The sequence below is a fragment of the Zootermopsis nevadensis genome, unplaced genomic scaffold (genome assembly GCF_977971745.1).
Source record: "Zootermopsis nevadensis isolate Lab colony 2312 unplaced genomic scaffold, Znev_1.0 Znev_ptg000016l, whole genome shotgun sequence".
NCBI classification, from domain to species: domain Eukaryota; kingdom Metazoa; phylum Arthropoda; class Insecta; order Blattodea; family Termopsidae; genus Zootermopsis; species Zootermopsis nevadensis.
The window spans coordinates 1,583,844-1,603,791 of NW_028259148.1; the positions used below are offsets into that span (position 1 = coordinate 1,583,844).

Consider the following 19,948-nt stretch of genomic DNA (forward strand, 5'->3'; position numbering starts at 1 on the left):
CATATGCAACATAAACTACAATTCAGCAAGACAATACAAATTTTTTTCCGTAAATAAAGCTGGTGTATAATTTTTGGGCAATCCAATATACAGATTAATATTAGTTTGAATTGTCATAATATACAATATCGTTACGTTTTGAGGCATATACAAAAAAAAAATTATAGGATTTAGTGTTTTAACGGCGGTGTGCCTGAAGATGGCCGTCTTCTGGGTTGTAGTGCCGGGTAGTCTGGTAGAAGTTTACCGACGTTTCAGAGGTACTTGCGGCAAACAAAAATCCCTTCATCCCTCGAATATTTAAAGAATTTAACATATTCTTCATTATTACACTTTAAGCGTGATTACGCATAACTCTTAAGAACTATTTAACATATTTCACTTAGGGGAATAAAAACTCAGATTGGAGATAAAGATCTTAAACTTCACATTGTTTATTAAATTTAGAAGTGTAGTGGCATAGATTATTTAGGGCAAGCTTGCACCAGCAGAGTTGCAAACAGGTGATATGCAACTACTCAGTTGAGTTCACCAATGCAATTAGTAATCTGATCATTGACACACGGCTCTGTAACAAACTTCAGATGATGTTTGTACCAATGCCTTGATTGCGGCCAACCGCGTGAAGTGTGTGTTGATCAACAGGTTTTGAGAAACAGGCGCCAGATTATCAACACAAATTAGATAACACATAGACACTCCATTTAACCTTATGTTCCACTTATCTCTTATGCCTACTGTTTATTTTGAAATACAGATTAGCAGTTAAGCATTTGACGTGCAGAAAATATCTGAATATTCACCTATCACAGTTTTACGTAAGAATATAAATGTAATTGTGTACAATGAATATTAGCGTTGATATAAATCAAGATAACATACATTTTAATCGAAAACTCACGAAAGCAACTTCTAGGAGCAGACAGAAATTAACAATCATTCTGCTGGCCAACAAACAATTCACCGACTCTGAGAAACGAAAGTTCATTACCGTATTCATAAAATTATGACACTGGTTTCTACATTCTTCCAACCATTACTATTAAAATCCATTTTAATAATATCCTCTCATCCGCGCCTAGATCTCCCATATATAATCTTGTGTTCAGTGTTCCATCTCCCATACGTGTTAAATGCCCCGCCCATAGCATACCCCTGATGATATTTAGCGAACAACAAAATTTAGGAAACTTCTCGTTGCCCAAATTGTCCTCAGTAATCTGTGGAAATACTTGAGATAAAGTTAACTGTAAAGCGAGGCCTCGTGACCCATAAAATGCGGGTAATTTATTGATCATCTGAGCTACTATCAGTTTCTCAAGTGGGACTCTGCTCCATGAATTATTTAATTAATCACGACTTAAATTCTGGTGCGGGTCCGAACCAAAAGGGCCCGACAAAACCCAGAAGTTTATTGCAGGAAACCAAAATTCATTCTACACAGACTGACCGAAATAAATATTAGTTTTGCGAGCAAACATGCCACTGTCATGCTAAGAACGACGTATTTAAAAGTGGATGACAACTATTTTACAATTTAGGATTTGAGGTTTTCACAGCGTTGAGTGTGAAGATTTCTGTCTTCTGGGTTGTTGCGCTGTGTAGTCTGGTAGGAACTTTAAGGTAAACAACCAAGAAGACAGAGATCTTTATTTTACAATGTCGTGAGAATGTATGCCAATGACACGAAGAGCTTTATAATTATGCAAAGAAAACGCGTATCATGCACTTAATCTGTGCGCCGAAACGTGTCTTTGAAGCGAAGAGAGGGTGTCAGTATTGTCGCCAAGCAGAGCCAATCCACGAATCACACCTCAAGAACTTTAATCTCTCGTTTCTGACGGCACTATATAAGCTGGACACTTCGCCGTCCCATCGCGATTTCGACCGAATCTCTCTTAAGATGAAGGTTCTAGGGATCTTTATCCTCGCCTTTGCGGGAGCTGAGATCCAAAGGAATCCCGCCATATACCACTTTCCAGAAGGATTCAAATTTGGAGTGGCGACGGCTTCCTATCAAGTGGAGGGGGCGTGGAACGAAGACGGTAATTAGTCATTAGAAACTGATCTTGGAGTCTCTGATTTCCACACTTGCACTTAGCCAACATGTCACAAAATATTAAACTGTTCACGACAATTAATATATTTCTTCATTCTCCAAATGTTTTGTGACAATACTTTATTCATAACAGGGATCCCATATTGTCTGAAATGTATACGATAAGACGTTTCGGGGGTACGCTCTACTTACATCTTAAGGTGATTGGTTCTGGTTACATCGACAGACTTCTCATCACTTTAATTCAATTCAATTCATTTATTAAAGTGTTTGACAACAGCCAAGCAATAAACCAGAGTACAGGATAAAATATAATAAGTAATTAATTTATTTCAATAATAATAAAAGTAAAACAAACAAATGAAACTAAATATATAAATGTACCATATTAATAATAATAATAATAATAATTCAATTCATTTATTGTATAATATTTCACAAGTAAATGGGCTATTTACGATAACTAAGTAATAAAATTAAATTTAATAATTTTAATAAAATAAATAATACTAAATAATAATAATAATTCTTAATGACGTAGTCTGGGATTAAACCCAGTACCCTTCGACAAATAGGCTATCTTGCCACTTCAGAGGTCTAGTATTTACCATAAAAACCTGGTGTTAGATAATAAACATTTAATTCAAGGGCGTGGCTTCCAATTTCGACTGCACTAAATTAGCAGAGTAACAATTCCAATGAAGACGTTTACTAACGGTGTTTAAGACCGTGGTTCTAATACGAGCAGTTAATTATGTACGGACATACGTAACTATGTAAAACATTAAATTAAAACAGTTAATATTTAAAATAACGGCTGTCTTATGGGTTGAATCAGCGCGTAGTGTGATAGAAGTTTACCAACATATCAGAGGTCACTGCTGCTTCCATCATCAGGGCGATGATAATATCTGGAACGCTGTTAAACTTCTATCACACTACGAGCTGATACATAAGACAGCCATCTTCAGACTCACCGCCGCGAAAACGTGAAATCCTACTTGTTAATATTAAAATTCTTGTTCTTCTAAGAAACGTAGGACCTAACTAAATGTAAGCCCAGGATGAATGACATTATGCACCCAAGTTTTACCACGAACATTTAACTTGCACAAATGAATGACCTACATCGGATTATTTCAAAGAATCTAACAGCATCTAATTTGCCGTAGGTAAGGGAATTAACATCTGGGACTACCAAACGCACAACGAATCATATTTGATCGCAGATGGATCAACTGGTGATGTTGCTTGTGATTCCTATCATCTCTACGAGAAAGACGTAACTCTGTTGAAAGACCTCGGGGTAAGCAGAGGTTGTAACAAATCTGGAATATTTAATTAACTAAGCACATTTAACTTAAATCTACAGCAGTAAGCATATTATTTTCAGGTGGAGAAACTGTTTACAAAATCCATTCGAATCTTAAAAACGTCAATTTATTTACGAATTTTACTGTTAACAGTTCTGTAATGCTCTTAGCATAACAAAAATATAATTAATGGGTCACTGATATTGACGTTAATAAATGTTTCTAAATCTATAGTTGGAGATGTTTAAAATCAGAATAAATCTTTCATTATCAACAAAATATACTTTATACTTCAAAAGTTCTCTAATACGCAAATCCTCTGTTGTGTGTGATTAATTATAGTACGACACAATCTGCATTTAAACACTTTTTTTACAGGTTGACTTTTACAGATTCTCTTTCTCGTGGTCAAGACTTCTTCCAAACGGGCATATCAACCATATAAACAAGGCCGGCATCGAATATTATAACAAACTTATAAATGCTCTGCTAAGAGAAGGGATAGAGCCATTGGTGAGTAACTTTTCAGTGACTTAAATTAATTCTGCCCACAGTGCAAGAATTTTTTATGATTCTCACTGTAAACAACGATTATTCCCTTAAACAGCGTTAACCAGCTGACTTTTCTAATGGTGAAGCGTTGTGTTTACTTCGCGGTACGGACTGTATTATTAAATAATATTTAGACGAGTTTCGGCTTCGAAGGGTTAATTAATTATCAGAATAAACAGCGATTATTCCCTTAAACAGCGTTAACCAGCTGACTTTTGTAATGGTGAAACGTTGTGTTTACTTCGCGGTACGGACTGTATTATTATATAATATTTAGACGAGTTTCGGCTTCGAAGGGTTAATTAATTATCAGAATAAACAGCGATTATTCCCTTAAACAGCGTTAACCAGTTGATCTTTGTAATGGTGAAGTGTTGCGTTTTCTTTGAGGTACGGACCGAATTCTTAAATACGTATGTGTCCATACCCCACCTAATGGACAAGAAACCTGCAGAGACCAAATAGTTCAAACACATTTTCACCTAACAGCAGGGGATAGACATTAAAGCACAATACTAACGCTTTATACAGTCATAAATGGTATTCCGCGAGGATTTAATCAGTTGTCCAATTCAATGTTTACGCAGGCTACAATCTATCACTGGGATCTACCACTACCACTCCAGGAACTCGGAGGATGGCCCAACGAACTTATGGCGGACTACTACGAAGACTACGCGAAACTTCTGTTCGAAAACTTTGGCGACAGGGTGAGGCACCTCTCCATAAAAAAAAAGTTTTCGGGAAACCTCGAGGGAAGAAATCAATAGGTAGACCTAGGCGTAGATGGAAGGGTTCTGGTAAGCCTAAACGTCTTGAGTAACTCAGCGACTGTTAGCTTCTGAAAAAGTATCCAAAGACCAACAGCATTTTGTTGGGAACTGCATCAAAGCAGCTTATAAAATTTGAAATCATTAAAATTTAAGATACTAAATATTACAATTTAAATCAGTGCAAACAGTGATGTTGCCATGGTAAAGTCAGAAGAGAGCCTAATCGCTTTATGATAGTTAATTATTATTTTATTTAGTGTTCTGTCTGACGACGGGTCCATATGAACAGGATCCTTCCATCCTTTTCTCGGATTGGGACCTGTTCATATACGTTCTTGGCAGATGATCCAGAAGTGGTTTGCCATTGCCTTCTTCTGTGTGTGAATGGAGTAATTGTTGGGATGCCACGGAGGAAAACTCCGTGTTGCCTAGACCACGGCCTTGCCCAATACAAGTTATAAATTCGGGCACCGCCGGGAATCGAACCCGAGGCCCCAGGATTACAAGGCCAGCGTTCTAACCGCTAGACCACCGTGGCTTGCCAGTTAATTATTAAGCATGTCTAATTATTAATCATATTACTGCATTGTCATGGATACGGGTGTGTTAGTAAGCACGTATACCAACCTTACAAAATGATCATCAGGCAGCCAGCCAAAATCTCATTTTATGCAGATGATAAAAACACGTGAAAATAATCTTCACATCGGCTACTCTCATTGCAGATAAAGTTCTGGATCACATTCAACGAGCCATCTGTGTTTACTGCGGGTTACGAGAGTAAGACATACCACGCACCGAGTATCGAGGCACCAGGTTTTGGAAAGTACCTGGCCTCACACACTTTACTGAAGGCTCATGCACGGGCCTACCACCTTTACAACGAAACATTCAAGGAAAAACAAGGAGGTTAGTATTGAACTATTAAAATTTCAATAAAAAAATCTTCTAGGGCGATCAACGGCGTCGAATGGTTACACGAAGATACCGACGTTTCGGGAACCATCTCTGCCCCCATCATCAGGGTTGTTTGCTCAGCAATAAAAGAACCGCAGTGGATAACAGTGTTATCGTTACTAACACCCAGAATACGTACCTAAATTTAACACAAACTGGCTTCAATTAATATTCAAAAGAATGCAAATAGATAAAAAACATTTCAACGGACATTTTAAGAGATTAAATTTATAAATGATGTACGATATTGGAAGCAGGTTATCTCCGAAACGTCGGCTATTTTCCGACAGCCCAACACAACATGCCAGAAGGCAGTCATCTTAATGTTTGAGGATCTATAGTTTCATAATTACAGCTAATAGGAAACGGAGGGAAATTTTAATCCGTGAAGGAATAAATGGTGTTTTACGATTATATTCGTTTACAGGTGAAGTAGGCATAACGCTTAACATCGGCTGGTGCGAACCGAAAGAGGACACGGAGGAACACATAGCAGCCTGCGAGCGACTTCAGCAATTTGAGGTAATTCCAACACACGAGTCACACACGTCTCCAGATGAAACTAACTGAACTCATTGTTCGCTGTCCTTCGTAACGATTTCTTAAGATACATTTACATTATGTATTTTTGTAATGTCTTTAGTATATTATTTTACTAAAACATTTCCTTCCCTATGTGATTCATATACTTTATAATTCTTATTAAATTGTATATATTTTGCTTACTTTTGGAAGGTTGATTGGATTAATCTGACTCAGGATAGGGACCGGTAGCGAGGAACTTGGTAATGAACCTTAGGATTCTATATAAGGAGGGAAATTTCTTGACTAGCTTAGGGTAATATTATTTGGCTTCTCAAGAAGGGCTCTGTTCTATGCAGATTATATATATATTATAATCTGAATTCATATTTCAATAAATATATAGATTATGAGAATTTTCATAAACACGTTTTTAAATACTTTCAGATGGGATTATATGGAAATCCCATATTTTCGGAAGAAGGCGATTACCCTAAAGTTGTACGGGACAGAGTCGATGCGAACAGCAAAGCTGAGGGATTTGAAAGATCAAGGCTGCCAAAATTCACTGACGAAGAAATTAAATACATCAGAGGTATGCGGCCATTATGTATCAGCAATTTCCCCCCCCCCCCCTTTACGAACTCTGTAAAACTTAAGCTAAAATTAACATTAATTCTGAGTCTATTTCACAGATTCTTAAAATATAAAATAAAATCTTACAAGTTTATTGATTATTATTATTATTGATATCAGTATATAGATATCAGAAATTTTTGAAACTTTTTACACTACATTCAATCGATAATATATTTGCTTTTAAAGGGACATCAGACTTTTTTGGGCTGAACCATTACTCAACGTACTTAGGAGTTCCGTCTACTGAAAACACTGCCGAGCCATCTTACGAAAATGATATCGGAATATACCTAGAGCAGGATGACAGTTGGCCTGAATCAGCATCTTCGTGGCTTCGTGTAAGTTTATAAATTAATTACGACTGGAAGTTTAAAAAAAAAATTAATATATCGATAAAATATTTGCATACAGATACATTTACTGTGACGAATGTCGAAATTATTCGAATAAAATCTTACAGCAATCGATTCTGTGGATGAGCGAGTTCAATTCATATGTTTTACAGGTTGTTCCATGGGGATTCCGCAAGCAACTAGTCAGTATAAAAGAGAGATACAAAAATCCACGGATTATTATCACAGAAAACGGTTTCTCGGATCGCGGAGAACTCCAGGACGATGGACGTATTCATTACTACATTGTAAGTGCGTTTAAAATGGAAGCATTATTTAAGAAAGAAACATGGCTTCCAGTTCTGGAGCGTAGCATATCGGCGTGTATTGTACAGTTGATGTATACAAATACTGCTCGACAGATTTAGCTTAAAACCAATTACAAGAACACTGGGGCTAAAAATGTAACATCAGGCATTACTGAATTTGTTACAGGGCTATCTTACCGAGATGCTAAAAGCCATACATAATGATAGTGTCGACGTTTTTGGATACACAGCGTGGAGCCTTATGGACAACTTCGAGTGGAATCAGGGTTACACGTAAGTGCTATGTCTTATGAATAGAGTTATCAGATTTATAATTTCTAATTTAACCATTTAACCCTTAGGCAAATAAATTCCGAATCTAAACTTCAAAAAAATTGTTTCATAATTTCAATTTCAGACGCGTTAAAACTTTCAAGCTAAAGGATTTAAAGTTAAACCATCATTATATACAAAAATTATCTAACTCAAAATTCTGGTCAAAGGTGAAGCGATTATTTCTTTAAACAACATTAATCTCATGATCTTTGTAACGATGAAGATTTGTGTTTTCTTTGCGGTACGGACTGAAACTTTAAATATGTCGGCGGTACCCGAATTTATAACTTGTGTTGGGCAAGGCCGTGGTCTAGGCAACACGGAGTTTTCCTCCGTGGCATCCCAACAATTACTCCATTCACACACAGAAGAAGGCAATGGCAAACCACTTCTGGATCATCTGCCAAGAACGTATATGAACAGGTCCCAGTCCGAGAAAAGGATGGAAGGATCCTGTTCATATGGACCTGTCCTCAGACAGAACACTAAATAAATAAATATATGAGGACTAGTCTAAAGGGTTTTACTTCTGTAAGTTATTTTACTTGGTTTCTGCTATCTTTTCACAACAGGGAGAGATTTGGACTTCATTACGTCGACTTCTCACATCCTGACCGACCCAGAACAATCAAAGAATCCGGTAAAGTGTACAAAGAAATTGTCGAAACAAGACAGATCCCTGAACGATATCAAGAGGAAAATTCAGAAGAGAAACTGTCAACTTTTTGGTAAGATTTTTTTTCCAGCTTTTATCAAATGTGATTTAATGAAAGTACGAAACTCTTATATTCATATGTAGAAACATAGACATAATAAAATGTTAGATTATATACAGAACGTATTTGTTTTTTGTACACTTCCTTAATATAAAAAATGGTACTAAGAATAATGTTCTGTAGCACATTTCTGCCTTCACTGGCTAAACCGAATTGTAGGTCCCATATTCCTTACGCGAGATACTGCACATGTCTACTTCGTATTAAAATAAATCATAAAATACAAACTTCTGTAAAACTTATATTTAGCCCTATTATGCTAATTTATGAGCTCACATACTTAGTAAATAATTGAAAAGAAAGCATTGATGATGTTAAATTCTGTAAAGAAACATGTACCTAAGGTAGTATATTTGCGTCATATTGTGAATTAGGTTAATATTTTAATATTTTCCGTCAAATCACAATTTTAATAAGATAATAAAATTGTGATTTGACGGAAAATATTAAAATATTAAACATGTACCTGTAAGTAAAAGATGTTATTAATTAACTAACTACATGAAGGACAGCCCTCCATTAGAATCTAACAGTATTTTATCTATTCAAGACATTTCATGTTTTAGTTGAAACCAAAGGTTCATTACAATGTTTTCAGAAGTCCGTCACTGGACTTAGCCATATAAATCTAATCAAAGTTATTTAAGATATATTTATCATCATCATCGCATCCACGCCTAGGCGTTTCCAAATGGTGCCTAAGCACCAGGTTTTCCAAAAAAAAAAAAATGTATATTTATTTCTTGGAAGTGTGTTATACGCCGCGTTCTCAAAACGTCATAATATTTTATGACGCAATCAAATTATGAAACTTTCATTACATTATTTACATTCTCATGCAAACTTCTTTTATTAGTCTATCATTTAGTAAGTAATAATACTAAGGCAGTCAGGATGTGACGTAAGGCTTTTATTCACATCCAGTGATTGCAATGGAAAGTTTACGAGCAATGCAATTATAATTCAATTTCGTCGCATACTTATTTAGTACTCACTTCAGTGGCGTAAGGTCAGTCAGCCTAGAGTACACAAAGATGCTGACCTCCTCATGCACTGACTGGAGTTAACTCAATGGAGACAGAAAAAATACTTTTTGGGGAAAAGCTTGCGAACCTACTCATACGCATATGACCGTGTCTTGTCTAATAGAATGTGAGACACATCATAACATGAATAAATCCTTCAAAAATACGTCAAAGTTCAAGTTTCTGGAAACGTCAGTAACACATACAAATTTTAATTAAAAATAAATTCCGAACAGATTAAATTACAAGGGTCATAGAGTCAAGGAGACTGTATGGACGGAAAATACAGCATGGGCCAAATTATGGGCCCTTCAAAACTGCATTTTATATAAAAATCCGACACTGATAAATTTTATAGAGAAACAAGTTAAAAATTACAGCCATGGCACTGAATGTGATGGAAAATTGTTCTTCAGTACAGACATTGGAGCTAAAATGTATAACAATACATAAATTGCTGGTTACATACAAACTCGCCCCGATTATAGAGGCAACAAGGACCTCTGAAACGTCGGTATACTTCTACAAGACTTCACGACAACCCAGAAGACAGCCATCTTCAGACTCCACGCCGTGAAAACATCAAATCCTACTTTAAGAAAGGCATTTTTTAATATTATCGAGTGGATTTAACCGGATTACAATTGGTTACAGTAGGTACGGGGCCCGTGTTCCAACTGTGGTGAGTTCTGATGTTCCGAATGCTCGACTGCCGAATGAAGTTTCCCAGCGTTTTTATATTAAACATTATTTCAGATCCTGACCTCTCATCCATCTGCAAGGATGGCTAATAGTGTGGGAACACATCTCATAACAAAATCGAGGCATTATTATACCTAATGAGGTCATTCTGACACTCTGACATAAGTTCCCCTACAGGAAGCTAAAGTTTTTATAGATCTGACATTTTCGTGACTGTGGTATTGTCAAGCGAACACAAACTATTTGTGTAATATCTCACGACGAAAAAAAGATTAATGACAAGAACTGACATAAATAAATAAATAAACAAACAAACGTAGCGAACGACATATCCACATACACGAAACCAAAGGCTTGCTGGCTGTTTACTGCGTGTTCGACACCAGATTAAGCCTTAAACTACTGTAAACTCTCAGTACAGGCTTACGCAGAAAGCGAAATAAAACAAAAATATTAGACGATGTTCATGAGGGGAAGATAGAGACCCAAATAGGAGGATAACACTAAATTAATTATTAAATAAGTGGGATGAAACAGAAGGAAAAGCAAATAGGTAAAATAAATTAAAATAACTCGAAAAGGATATAAATAAGCAGACAAAAACCGAGTATGTCTTGAGGTCAGTGGTAGGGTCTTGTGAACACAGTAATAAAAATTATCTTTTCATAGCGGGAATTTTGATACTTTTAGATTACCTCACAGTGGCACAGCGATTTATTTATTTATTTAGTGTTCTGTGTGAGGACAGGTCCATATGAACAGGATCCTTCCATCCTTTTCTCGGACTGGGACCTGTTCATATACAATCTTGGCAGATGATCCAGAAGTGGTTTGCCATTGCCTTCTTCTGTGTGGGAATGGAGTAATTGTTGGGATGCCACGGAGGAAAACTCCGTGTTGCCTAGACCACGGCCTTGCCCAACACAAGTTATAAATTCGGGCACCGCCGGGAATCGAACCCGAGACCCCAGGATTACAAGGCCAGCGTTCTAACCGCTAGACCACCTCATCTTATTATTATTTATTGTTCTGTGTGACGACAGGTCCATATGAACAGGATCCTTCCATCCTTTTCTCGGACTGGGACCTGTTCATATACGATCTTGGCAGATGATCCAGAAGTGGTTTGCCATTGCCTTCTTCTGTGTGTGAATGGAGTAATTGTTGGGATGCCACGGAGGAAAACTCCGTGTTGCCTAGACCACGGCCTTGCCCAACACAAGTTATAAATTCGGGCACCGCCGGGAATCGAACCCGAGACCCCAGGATTACAAGGCCAGCGTTCTAACCGCTAGACCACCTCATCTTATTATTATTTATTGTTCTGTGTGACGACAGGTCCATATGAACAGGATCCTTCCATCCTTTTCTCGGACTGGGACCTGTTCATATACGTTCTTGGCAGATGATCCAGAAGTGGTATGCCATTGCCTTCTTCTGTGTGTGAATGGAGTAATTGTTGGGATGCCACGGAGGAAAACTCCGTGTTGCCTAGACCACGGCCTTGCCCAACACAAGTTATAAATTCGGGCACAGCCGGGAATCGAAACCGAGACCCCAGGATTACAAGGCCAGCGTTCTAACCGCTAGACCACCTCATCTTATTATTATTTATTGTTCTGTGTGACGACAGGTCCATATGAACAGGATCCTTCCATCCTTTTCTCGGACTGGGTCCTGTTCATATACGTTCTTGGCAGATGATCCAGAAGTGGTTTGCCATTGCCTTCTTCTGTGTGTGAATGGAGTAATTGTTGGGATGCCACGGAGGAAAACTCCGTGTTGCCTAGACCACGGCCTTGCCCAACACAAGTTATAAATTCGGGCACCGCCGGGAATCGAACCCGAGACCCCCAGGATTACAAGGCCAGCGTTCTAACCGCTAGACCACCTCATCTTATTATTATTTAGTGTTGTGTCTGACGACAGGTCCATATGAACAGGATCCTTCCATCCTTTTCTCGGACTGGGACCTGTTCATATACGTTCTTGGCAGATGATCCAGAAGTGGTTTGCCATTGCCTTCTTCTGTGTGTGAATGGAGTAATTGTTGGGATGCCACGGAGGAAAACTCCGTGTTGCCTAGACCACGGCCTTGCCCAACACAAGTTATAAATTCGGGCACCGCCGGGAATCGAACCCGAGACCCCATTATTACAAGGCCAGCGTTCTAACCGCTAGAATATTATCAGAACACTTTAGAGGTGCGCTCACTACACTCTACGCTAACTGCTTCATATTTTTAGTCTGTGTGTAGTAGCGTAAAAGTCTGGCGAGTCACACTTCCTGTAGTCCACTTGATAAGAAACATTTCTCCTGCACAGAGCCAGAAACGACTGTGGACATTAGCTGGAAGGTTTGGATCTAAAGACATGTCGCAAAGCAGACGCATGGAGTTGAAGTTCCGTCAACAATTGTTGACCGTCATTTTGTTGGCCGGTGCCTGTGGTGTAATCGACGCTGGAAAAGAAGTCTCTTCGCTATTCAAGTTCCCACGAGAATTTCTGTTCGGAGTTTCTACTGCTTCTTACCAGATCGAGGGAGGCTGGAGCGAGGACGGTAAGAAATACACCTACTCAAATTGTCAGCGGTTAAGCGGACAGGGAAATTTTGATTTAATTTCATAACTGGCTTTGCTCCTCAGAAGCTATGCTGTTTGTATCCTAGCGAATCATTTTTAAATAATATGCAGAAAGACGAAGAATCTTTGCACGAGAAATCAGTAATTTATTCATAACACAAATCACAAGGAAAACGAGTTTAACGATAACATGCCGTCACTAGACAAATCTTCAGTACAAATCTTAAAAGAACGCGGTATGAGGATGTGGGGAATGGATTCTTCTGGTTCAGGATAAAGTGGGCTCATGTGAACGTGGTAATCAGCCTTGAGGCTTAGAAAAAAAAATCAAGTACTCTGTACTGAATGTAGTTAGTTCCTTGTGACATCAGCAAACAAGTTATATCCATAAATTACATGGCCCCGGTACATACCGACTGCTGTTTTCTGGATTGTAACGTCTTGTACGCATTTGCCAACGCATTAGAGGAACTTTTACCGCCTCGACATTCAAGGTTGGACTTATATTTGTTTTTAAACCTTCGATATTGAGGAGATACGTCCCTCCGACACACCAACGTACGAGAACTTACAGCGTTACAGCCCACAAAGACAACATTTATACAATTACGTAAGCTGACAAACATTGTCCAATGTAAATTGACAAGACTTACTATAAATAATACATGTTAAGGCCTGTCTTGACGCCGAAATAATTTGTTTAATGACATTCGATCACAGTTTGGTGGAGTATGTTTAGTGTACTAGTAGGTGACATGTACATGAGCGTATTGGATTTGTTAGCTGTTCAGCGAACACATTTGGTTAACTGTTCTAAAAGATAACGTTCGCAACCTAACGTAACAACCATTTTAATTAATTTACTTTTTAAATAGTTGATTAACGTGATTTCATCGAAGTCAGAAGCACCAACAACATCCAAGAAACATTCCGCTCAACAAAACAAAACACTCATTAAAATTTCGTCCACTGGCTGTAACAGATAGCATTACGTTTTTATCTTATGGAAACAGGAAACACCTTGGAATCGTCGGGAAATATCTTCCAGATTACAAGTCACACAGTCCCAGTCCAGTCACGACACATACGCTGATATTTTAAGAAAGGGGAACACGACGCAGAAGATAAAACCACGATAAACAATTACTATTTTTTTTTACAGGCAAGGGCGTTAGCATTTGGGACACGCTGACACACAATCGACCTGATATGGTGGAAGATGGCACTAACGGAGACGTTGCCAGCGATTCCTATAATCAGTACAGACAGGATGTGAAAGCTCTCAAGGAAATGGGGGTGAGTACAAGCCCCCCCCCCCCCCCAAGTTCGAAGTACCACTTCTAATATTCGAAAACTTGTTCCCTGTGTGAGATTTGAGGTTCTCAGGACGGCAATGCCATTCTTCTCGGTTGAGACGCCTTGCAGACTCATAGGTAGATACCAGAGTTTCGGTGAAATAAACATTTTCATGATTGAAATGTTTCACACCTGACGATGGTGACAGTATTTTCCTCCGGCGTCAAAACCCATAAAGACCTCATTGTCAAACTTGAGCTGTTGCCATGGCAGTGTTGTAGAAGGTCTGCTGGGTACAGTTATAATAATCTCGACATAAGATCATACCTGAGATTGCAATTTATGAAATCGTATTATATTCTACGATTAAGCAAAGATACGTAACTGTATTAAATTTCTGTTACTCAAAATTACTTAATTTTAATTATAATATTATTATTTTTGAAAACAATACACTGAAACAAAAGTCTGTTCATTAATCTATGACCTGCTATGTGCATTTAATTCAATACATTATTTATTTAACTGTTAAATCGTGTTAACTCTTTGCAGCTTAAGTACTTATGGTAAGATAAGCAATAATGACTTTAATTATTATATATCGCTTTGTTACATTTTTCCATAAAAATACAAGTATTTAAATATTATTTCAGATTTCAATGTTACGCTTGAAGGGAAATTCTCTCGTGTAAAAAAAAAAAATACATTGCATCTTTCAGGTAGATTTCTATCGTTTCTCCATTTCTTGGGCTCGCATTCTTCCAGAAGGACGTGACAACAAAGTTAATCAAGCTGGTATCGATTATTACAACAATCTTATAGACGAACTAATAGCCAATGGGATCGAACCAATGGTAAGTACCTTCGAACCTTAGCAAAATACGTAAAAATTTCAAAATAAACATTAAATTTGTTGGACACTAAGTATATCTGTATCACGTTCCAGATAACCATGTATCACTGGGATTTACCTCAGGCACTCCAAGATCTTGGAGGATGGGCGAACTTGCTTTTGGCAGAATATTTTGAGGATTACGCTCGCGTGCTTTTTACATATTTTGGAGACAGGGTGAGTTCAGCTCGGATTCTTATTTAAAATAAATACAGGTATGCCAAAATGTATGAGCCGAATAAGATATATATGTGTGTGCGTGCGATCGCGCGTGCAAATTATGGATCCTGGCTACGCAGTTTTCTTAAAAGAAGGAAACATAACAAAAGCGATTTATCGGACATGAAACGTGATTTAAAACAGAGACCTACTAAGTCAATTTCATCGACTACGTTTTCAGGTCAAGGTCTGGGTCACGATCAACGAACCTCTTATTGTAATGCAAGGATATGCGACCAGCAGAGGGTTCGCTCCAGCGATAAATGCGACGGGCATCGGCGACTACCTTGCCGCACACACGACAATCCTCGCACATGCCAGGGCGTACCACTTGTACGACGAAGTGTTCAGAAGCAGGCAAGGAGGTATTTATTACCATTTCGTACAGACCAATTCCTATTCAAACAGTCCTGAAGCCTCCTTGGACTTCCCCAATGCCCATTCGATGCGTGATCTATTTTAAATATCTCTGACAGCGACACAAGGTCATGATACAGTCCTGCGGCGGGCTTTTGTGAAGACGTTGATGAACCTTCGGGTTCCATAAAGAAAATGAGCTGGGATATTCTTTGACAAAACGAGTATACCATCGACTTTTAAACGAATCTCCTGCACTATTGAGAGTGTGAGTGACAAGGACACGTGTTCTTATAGTAACTAGTATTTGAACGTCTGAAGATGAAGGTAGTAAGTTCATCCGGAACGTCGGTAACCATGACAACATAACGTAGAACGTAGATCACTAATGTCTTTTTACATTAAGTTTATGTCACAATATGATAAGCTGTAGAACTATTACGTCAAAATTTTGTTGGAATTACTTATGTCTGTATTTACAGGAAAAATTTCAATCGCTCTGAACAGCAATTGGTGCGAACCAATATCAGATTCTGCAGAAGACATCGCAGCTTGCGAACAGTTCCTACAATTTAACGTAAGTAACATTGCCCTATAGAAAGGTCTTAAACAGCATTTGTGGGCCACCATCATCGTGCAACACAGTCCTACATTTGAGTTCACAGATAATATTAAAATGGACAGAAATAGGATTTGATGTGGACTGGATTAAACTGGCTACAAAGAAGCCGCAGTACAGGAATTTTGCAAACGTCGTAATTCACTAAGGTGAATTGTCTTCTGGGAGCCTCAGAAACGACGGTAAACTTTTACCAGACCGCAGCATCACAGAGGACCGGCATCTTCATATTCGCCGCCTCGAGAAACCTGAAATTTCTCTCGCTAATAAAATTTTGGGTACCTAAAAAAAAAAAAAAGGTGAAAAATTTAGCTACAAACGAACTACTGACATTTGCATTAAAGTAATTCTGCTCCAAGACGCTTATAAGGGCGAAAATAATTTTGAAAAAATAAACTATTTACTCCACAGATAGGTATATTCGCCCATCCCATCTTCAGTGCTGAAGGCGATTATCCTCGAGTAGTGAAAGACAGGGTGGCCCAAAACAGCAGAACCCAAGGTTACTTCAAATCACGACTGCCAACCTTCAGTCCGGAGGAAGTGGAGTACATCCGAGGTTAAGTACCCCTCGATACAATTTCTTCATATGCCTTCATGACACTTCATGTTCTGGTCCTATTCGCCGTTTCATCCATTTAGAACAACGACAATTTTCCTACATTTACGAAAATATTTTCCTAACAGAAGTTCTCTAACACACAGCTGCCTCCATCATCAGCGCCCTGATGATGGAGGCAGAAAGTACCTCCGAAACGTCGTTAAACGTCTACCAGACTACACGACGCAACAACAAAGACAACAACCATGTTCATATTTATGACATCAGAAGATGTGATGAACTCCTCACGTCTTCCGAAGTCAGCAACAGTTAGTGTTAAAAGTCTATGGTAGATGCATTACAGAAAATATTTTAATGACAGGAACATCTGATTTCTTCGGTTTGAATTTCTACACGGCTTCCATTGGAAAGGCAGGACAAACAGGCCCCACCCCATCAAGGGAGGGAGATGGTGGATTCATCCTAACACAAGATCCTTCGTGGCCATCGTCTGGTTCTGCATGGCTCAAAGTACGTAGATTCAATTTATATTTGTCCCTTACAACACCTCCTTTCTTCATATACCAACATTAACGCCATCATAAAAAAATAATCAAAAATTTAATGAACACACGAGTAATTCAGTTTATTCAACAATTTGACAAATTATTGGTGTCAACTTGTCAAATAAACACAGTACACAATTTTCACCAGTGTTTTTTAATCTGTTGTGTTGCACGTCAAAAGTTTTCTAAGATTCTATTTCCCGCGATCTTCTCATTGTCGTAAATTTTAAGAACATAATCTTACTTCTGTTATCCTATGTATTTACTTCCTTAAACGGTGGTCCAGCGGTTAGAATCTCTGGCCTTGTAATCCTGGGGGTCTCGGGTTCGAATTTATAACTTGTGTTGGGCAAGGCCGTGGTCTAGGCAACACGGAGTTTTCCTCCGTGGCATCCCAAAAATTACTCCATTCACACACAGAAGAAGGCAATGGCAAACCACTTCTGGATCATCTGCCAAGAACGTATATGAACAGGTCCCAGTCCGAGAAAAGGATGGAAGGATCCTGTTCATATGGACCTGTCGTCAGACACAACACTAAATAAATAAAATAAATAAATAAATATGTATTTACTGTATGTGAATTGTTGCCTGTGTTCCAGGTGGTACCATGGGGATTTCGCAAGGAATTAAATTGGGTAGTAAGAGAATATAATAATCCCCCTATATTCGTCACCGAGAATGGATTCTCGGACCTCGGCGGTCTCAATGATACAGGCAGAGTATATTTCTTAACCGTGAGTGCTTAAGTTACCTTTTCTCATTGTAATAAGTTGACATCCATTTTTCCTCCCAAACAAAGGCCTACCTTCCGGTACAATACAGACCTCGCTATCCAAGATCATAATTATTTACTGTTTTTTCAAAAATATTAACTTATGAACGAGGTCACGAAGCACAGAGCTTTCGCTGACTAAACTAAACGCAACTGTCACTTCTCAGCTAGAACTGCATGACTAATCGCAAAGCGCTACAATGTTAACTTTCAATCTATAATAACAACAACGCAATCAATTTACCTACGACATAGCAGGTGTTGACGACAGCAGGGAAGTGACATTTGCCATTAACTTTATCTGTGACAGGACTGTGTATTTATTTATTTAACGACGCTGTAATTATCTTAAAGTATACAACGTCGGCTTTAAGTATAGTAATGAACATTTTATTTTCAAAATGTACGTTTGAACAGAACTTGACAAAATTCTGTACAACTACATAAAGCTTTATTTAGCGCCTTTCATCTTAAAAGGGGAGAAAAATTTTGCTATCGCCTACATCGTAAAATAATTCTCGAAAATTTCAGAGGAATTTTTAATCAAATCTAAAACTTCTTGACGATGGTGAAGAGTCAATTGAATAAAAATTTTCTTGGATATTATCCATCGTCTAGTAAATATAAAACGTAAAACGACGTTTCGGAGATGGGACTCTATCTAGTGGGCCCAACTGTGTAGGAACCTGAAGACGGAGATAGAGTCCCATCTCCGAAACGTCGTTTTACGTTTTATATTTACTAGACGATGGATAATATCCAAGGAAATTTTTATTCAATTTTTAATCAAGTTAGATTGAAGATGACTGTCTTCTGGGTTCTTTTGTGTTTACTATTATCGATCTCCTCGTTATTTTTTGCGAGTAATATATTAATATTATCATAATAATGCCCACACTTTCAGAGTTATCTGAAGGAGATGTTGAAAGCAATTCATTTTGATGAAATCAACGTCATTGGGTACACAGCCTGGACTCTACTTGATAATTTCGAGTGGAACGAAGGATATAGGTGAGTATAAAATAATGTTTGTTGTATTCGATTATTAGACCACTATCAACTAATAAAATAAATAAATAAATGGCTATGACATTTGAAGTTCTGACGGCAGTGAATACGTCGATGTAGGTCTTATTGACTTGTAGGTAGATAAGAACGTTTCACAGGAACATGCTGTCTACATCTTCGGGGCATAACAATGAAAAAAAACTTCCCTGAGCACTACTGAAACGTCGGTGAATATCTATTAGACTACAAGGCGCAACATCCCGGATGATAGTAACCTTAAATGCTGGATACATATTTTAAAGTTAAAATTTAACTTATTCCAATTATGTAATGTAAGATGTTATAATCTAAATGTCATTTGTAGAAGCGGATGTCTTATATGTACAGGGTGTTCTCATTTCAGGGTGAAGTTCGGTCTGTACCACGTGGATTTCAACGACCCAAACCGTCGGCGTACCGCGAAGGACTCGGCCAAGGTTTACGGTGAAATCACGAGGAGCAGACAGATCCCAGAGCGCTTCAGAGATTAAATTCCACCTTACTGCTGTTTTAACGATCCCAATATTAATGGGCAACTTTATTTGAAAGTAACGCTCATGTTCATAAATTTGAGTTGCGTTTCCATACTGTTTAATCTCCATAAAAAATATTGTAAGATAAAGGTTAATAAATGCATTTAAAATGTGTAGGCTTAACGTGTTTTTGAACATATGCCCATATTAAAAATCAATATAACTAGTTTTATACATAATCTGTCATGCAATTATGAATGTCGCACTGATTATGATTAAATCATAAAT

At 38.0% G+C, this 19,948-nt stretch overlaps 3 protein-coding genes across 5 annotated transcripts in view; 2 read left to right on the forward strand and 1 right to left on the reverse strand.

The window, feature by feature from the left end:
- LOC110831713 (myrosinase 1) overlaps positions 1–19,948 on the reverse strand; it is a 52,615-nt gene that overhangs the window by 27,964 nt on the left and 4,703 nt on the right. The window lies entirely within an intron of this gene.
- Positions 1,868–8,626, forward strand: LOC147873704 (myrosinase 1-like). Its single transcript, XM_087349363.1, has 11 exons — positions 1,868–2,045; positions 3,232–3,365; positions 3,751–3,885; positions 4,512–4,634; positions 5,423–5,606; positions 6,082–6,176; positions 6,624–6,771; positions 7,002–7,153; positions 7,321–7,455; positions 7,643–7,749; positions 8,364–8,626. The coding sequence occupies exons 1-11, from the start codon at positions 1,904–1,906 to the stop codon at positions 8,521–8,523; spliced, it is 1,515 nt and encodes a 504-aa protein (XP_087205489.1). The 5' UTR covers positions 1,868–1,903; the 3' UTR covers positions 8,524–8,626.
- Positions 12,603–19,834, forward strand: LOC147873705 (myrosinase 1-like). Its single transcript, XM_087349362.1, has 11 exons — positions 12,603–12,853; positions 14,038–14,171; positions 14,891–15,025; positions 15,118–15,240; positions 15,464–15,647; positions 16,122–16,216; positions 16,670–16,817; positions 17,182–17,330; positions 17,968–18,102; positions 19,045–19,151; positions 19,552–19,834. The coding sequence occupies exons 1-11, from the start codon at positions 12,667–12,669 to the stop codon at positions 19,676–19,678; spliced, it is 1,524 nt and encodes a 507-aa protein (XP_087205488.1). The 5' UTR covers positions 12,603–12,666; the 3' UTR covers positions 19,679–19,834.